General features: G+C 44.2%; 1 protein-coding gene across 2 annotated transcripts; it reads right to left on the bottom strand.

The window, feature by feature from the left end:
- Window positions 1–252: 252 nt before the first annotated feature.
- Window positions 253–4,022, bottom strand: LOC136257054 (uncharacterized). 2 transcript variants are annotated; one of them, XM_066050171.1, is made up of 8 exons: window positions 3,301–4,022; window positions 2,939–3,211; window positions 2,527–2,773; window positions 2,230–2,449; window positions 1,509–2,171; window positions 1,212–1,460; window positions 703–865; window positions 255–649 (listed from the first exon to the last, which is right to left on the bottom strand). In XM_066050171.1, the coding sequence occupies exons 3-5, from the start codon at window positions 2,640–2,642 to the stop codon at window positions 1,656–1,658; spliced, it is 852 nt and encodes a 283-aa protein (XP_065906243.1). In that variant the 5' UTR covers window positions 2,643–2,773; window positions 2,939–3,211; window positions 3,301–4,022; the 3' UTR covers window positions 255–649; window positions 703–865; window positions 1,212–1,460; window positions 1,509–1,655. The 2 variants fall into 2 exon arrangements, with proteins under 2 accessions (XP_065906244.1, XP_065906243.1); XM_066050172.1 differs by having other exon boundaries at window positions 253–649; window positions 703–892; window positions 2,939–4,022.
- Between the last annotated feature and the right edge of the window lie 598 nt (window positions 4,023–4,620).

Here is a 4,620-nt window from a genome sequence, read left to right as displayed (position 1 = left end):
TCTCCCGATTCCCGGTTCCTGATTTTACCAAGCAATCTCCCGCTCCCGGTTTTACCAATACCGCACTCGACCACTCGAAGGTGACATTCAAAAATCGGCTCGTCTGTCCCTAGCCGTGAACTTATTTTAGTGGTCTCTACCTCTAAAATAAGAATAGCTACATCGACAATCGAAATTTTTGGCTAAAAAACTCACTGTGCAAGCCCAACCATTTTTACGCATGCGTTCCATTAATCTGGCGCGACAAGTAACCGCATCAGATGTTAATATTATTCATTAGCTATCATTGTGAGCTCTTCTTGTACGCGAACGATTTTCAGCTGTAGATTACTGGTGCTTTTACAGGTAAGACACAGTATTGCATGCAGCTATGTAATATTACAATCCATACACAATTTATATGATGCAATAATAGATGATGCTAGCTACATGGGCTGCAAAAAGAATGCCAGTACTCATGTATCCAGAGGGAAATTTAAGAAGAGAAGGCCTCCAGTAAAGCCATCACAAGTGGTCCCTATCAATCCAATGCCACCATTAAATGGTAGCAGAATAATCAATCTGGAACACCTTCAGGACCACCTACAAGTCATCACTAGCCATGCTGCTTCTTGCCATTCATCCTCCAGCTGCAGTTTTTCCAGTGAACCTGTCACAGTTAAAGAACGTCGTGATGGTTTGTCATCGACACTTATTACTCACTGTCATAATTGTAGTGAAGACTTTACCCTCCGGACGTCATCCAAAGTGAAGGGTCTAACTGGCAAACCTCACTGGGAAGCCAACGTAGCAGCTGTGTGGGGTCAGATGTCTACTGGTGGTGGTCATTCAACACTTGTGGAAACTATGGCGGTGCTTGGTGTACCTGTTATGAACAAACGTTGTTTCATATCTACAGAAAGAAGAATTGGGGAATGGTGAAGAATTGGGGAATGGTGGGGTGCACTTCTGGAGGAATCAATGAAATTAGCTGGTCAAGAGGAGCGGGAGCTTGCTATAGCTAGGGGCACTACATGTCTGGGGGATCCAGCCATCACTGTCATACTGGATGGAGGTTGGAGCAAATGCACCCATAAGCACTCTTACAATGCCAAGTCTGGTGTGGCCATCATTATTGGGTATGAAACTGGGAAAATTTTGTTTATGGGAGTCCGAAATAAGTATTGCAGTGTATGTGCCCTAGCCACCAATGATAAACCACCTGAACATACCTGCTTCAAAAACTGGGACGGCTCCTCATCAGCAATGGAGACAGATATCATTGTAGAGGGCTTCAAAATGTGTGTTCAACAACATGGTGTGAAGTACAGTAAATTTATTGGAGATGGTGATAGCTCCGTTCGGCATGCTCTAGTCAGCAGTATTCCTTGGGGCTTTGCCATTGAGAAGATTGAGTGTGCCAATCATGCTGTCAAGTGCTTGCGTACACATCTTGAGACAGTAGTAGTTGACAATCCACGCTACAAAGGAAGGGGAAAGTTAACAGAAGCTATGCGTAAACGACTTACCAAGGCAGCTCGCTGTGCTATAGCGATGAGAAGCAAGGAATCAGATAGATTGTCAGCTATTGCCAAGTTGCAAAAGGATTTGATGAATGCCCCTTATCACTGTTTTGGTGACCATTCTAAATGTAGCACAGACTTTTGCAAAACAGCTCAAAAGAGTAAGTCAACATCAAGTAGCTTCAGCGAGTCAATTGTCTCCAGTGTATCAGTTGTTTCCAGCCTGTCGAGTGTCTCCAGTGTATCAGTTGTTTCCAGCCTGTCGAGTGTCTCCAGCGTGTCAGTTGTTTCCAGCCTGTCGAGTGTCTCCAGTGTATCAGTTGTTTCCAGCCTGTCGAGTGTCTCCAGCGTGTCAGTTGTTTCCAGCCTGTCGAGTGTCTCCAGCGTGTCAGTTGTTTCCAGCCTGTCGAGTGTCTCCAGCGTGTCAGTTGTTTCCAGCCTGTCGAGTGTCTCCAGCGTGTCAGTTGTTTCCAGCCTGTCGAGTGTCTCCAGCCCATTGAGTCTTGTCTCCAGTCCATCCATCCAGTATCTCCAGCCCATTGAGTCTTGTCTCCAGTCCATCCAGTGTCTCCACTCCATCAAGCCTGTTGAGTGTCTCCAGCCTATCAAGTTTCTCAGGTTGCTCCAGTCCATCAAGTGGCACCAATTCACCCCAAACACCAAGTGTTCCTAGGCCAACAGCATACAGTGATAGAACACCCATCAATAACCCCACCACATCTAGTACCTGTTCTGTTCCTCCTCCATCAAACTCCGTCTGTGATATAAGTCCACAAGATCTCTGTGAGCTGACTATAGAGCATGAAGAGCACTGGGTAGATGCCACAAATGATGAATGCCTTGAAGAAGTACGCGATATTCCAGCAGCCAAGGAGAGTGTTATTGATCCAGCAATGATCTGTGATATCCAACGAGCCCTCAGTAGGTTGGTAGGAAAAGCTCCAGAACTAATCGGTAAGGTAAATAGAATACAAACCATTATTTTACAACAGCTACGTATATTATAGGTAATTTCACAACTAACCTTGCAGAGAGTTGGATGCATATCTGTTCCAAGTTTGACGGTGGAAAACAGATTAACCGGATCCAAAGTGGTTCATGGCAGGGTCGTTGTGCTGGTGCCGGTCTCCGATGTAACATGGGACCATCTTGGGGACCAGAGGCATGGCAGGAGGCTGTAGGAGTTCCACCATCCAAGGTGTTCCAAACTGCTGCGTCGAAGATGAAACAACAAGTGGAGCAGGATCGAAAACGGAAGGCAATCGATAAATCTAAACAGCAGAGGAAGAAAGCTAAATACAGTGCTGTTGACAACAGTCTAAGTTCAAGAAGAGCGTATGCCAGGTAATACACACACCACATACATACAAACTACACATGCACACCGTACCATATAAACACATTCTACATACAAGCACACACTAATTACAACTTACTAAAATGTTCTTTTTAGGCATGATGGTGGAGTTGATGTAGATGATGTTCCAAACAAACTTCCTTCTTCTCATCTTCAGGACCTTGTGCTAAGGTTCTATAGAACCACCGTTGTTATCAGTAGCACCAAAATGAAGGAGATTGAGCTGCTTACTTCCAAGCACAGTGATGATGACCATGCTTCAGTGATCTGGAAGTCTGAAAGGAGACTAAGAATCACCTCAACCAATGTGAAGGCCATTTGTCAGCGACGTGCAACCACACCAGCTGCACCTCTAGTAAAGCAGAGTTGTACAACAGTTTTAAAGGTAACGCAGCAACTAGATACGGATTGACACAAGAAAAGGCTAGCTCAATTAAGTACCTTGAATGGCTACGGACTGACTGTGGATCAGTAGGAGCCTCAGTAAACCAGAACTGTGGGCTCGTTGTTTCATCCACTTATTCCTGGTTAGCTGCCACACCTGATGGACTAGTGATTGATCCATCAGCTTCACCTCTACCACCAGAAGGCCTAGTAGAATTTAAAAATCCATACAGCTACAGGGATAGCCTGTTACAAGATGCGATTGACAACAAGAAATGCTGTTGTTTGACCGATGTTGAAGGGCGTTTTTCGTTGAAACACAGCCACGAGTACTACCATCAAGTACAGTTTGCAATGCTTTGTACTGGTCGAACCTGGTGTGATTTCTTTATTTCTGCCAAGGACAGTTTCGGGGAGAGAATCAGGTACGATGAAGAGTTTTGCTTGTCACTACTCCCCAAATTGAAACGCTTCTACTTTTGTGCCATTCTGCCAGAGCTGACCGTTCCTCGTCAGCCAATACGCGAACCCAAGGAGTGGATAACTGACGAAACATTGTGGATGCAGCAAGTGGAATCCTCGTCTTCCCCTTGAACTTCTCTATGATGTACTGTAAATCTTGAAAAGAAAGTGTAGCGATCGTTTTTCACACTTTTGTTCCTTGAAGATAGACTAAATACCGTTATTACTTGTACACTAATAATATCACTGTTGTAACTACTATTATATCCTTCTTTCTTGCTCTGTCTTCCTCATTAACCGCGAGGTAGCATATTACTCACTACACGTGCAAAATTACGTAAGAAATTTTTTCAGTCAGGTTATTAATTACATCCGGTAGCGATGGGTATCCCGCAACCTTAAGGCGCGTAAAGAAGTCAGGTGATTAGCTGGCTAGACGATCGTGTAATGTCAGGACGAAAGGAGTACTACAAGGATATAAACACAGTTGAAGACCTACCTCTAAGACCAAGTATTTTCAGCGCTTTTAAATCTATCCTGTTTCAGTGCATCACAACGTTATTGTGGATCCCGTTATCACTAGTGTGTGTACCATTATACCTGCCTGGTCTGATCGTATGGGGACGACCCCCTACAATACCACCATGGTCTAGATTCTACAGGTATTTAACTGCTACGTGGAGGGATGGAAAACCAGAGGATAGTATTCCTTTCACTAATAGAATTTTGGTATTCCAGACCATACTTGACGCTGTAATAAAGTCACCCATTAAAGGAGTTTGTTGGTTCCTGGATGAACTCCTTTATCCTTCATACCACAAAACTGATATTAAGGATCCGGTCTTTATCTTATCGGCTAACCGCAGTGGTTCCACACAGTTAACCGATTATTTAGAAGATCAGGATAAAGAAAAT

This window comes from Dysidea avara, chromosome 5, assembly GCF_963678975.1.
Source record: "Dysidea avara chromosome 5, odDysAvar1.4, whole genome shotgun sequence".
Taxonomy (NCBI): Eukaryota; Metazoa; Porifera; class Demospongiae; order Dictyoceratida; family Dysideidae; genus Dysidea; species Dysidea avara.
Note: the sequence above shows the minus strand (reverse complement) of the source record. Positions and strands in the feature narration are given on the sequence as shown.

What these genes read in the sequence shown, in the direction of transcription:
- LOC136257054 (XM_066050172.1), bottom strand. Translation starts at nt 2,642, where the DNA reads ATGTTACATCGGAGACCGGCACCAGCACAACGACCCTGCCATGAACCA. An exon ending in TGCATCCAACTCTCTGCAAG is followed by an intron (nt 2,450 to 2,526) that starts GTTAGTTGTGAA and finishes CTTACCGATTAG; the next exon opens with TTCTGGAGCTTTTCCTACCA. An exon ending in ATGGAGGAGGAACAGAACAG is followed by an intron (nt 2,172 to 2,229) that starts GTACTAGATGTG and finishes CTGTTGGCCTAG; the next exon opens with GAACACTTGGTGTTTGGGGT.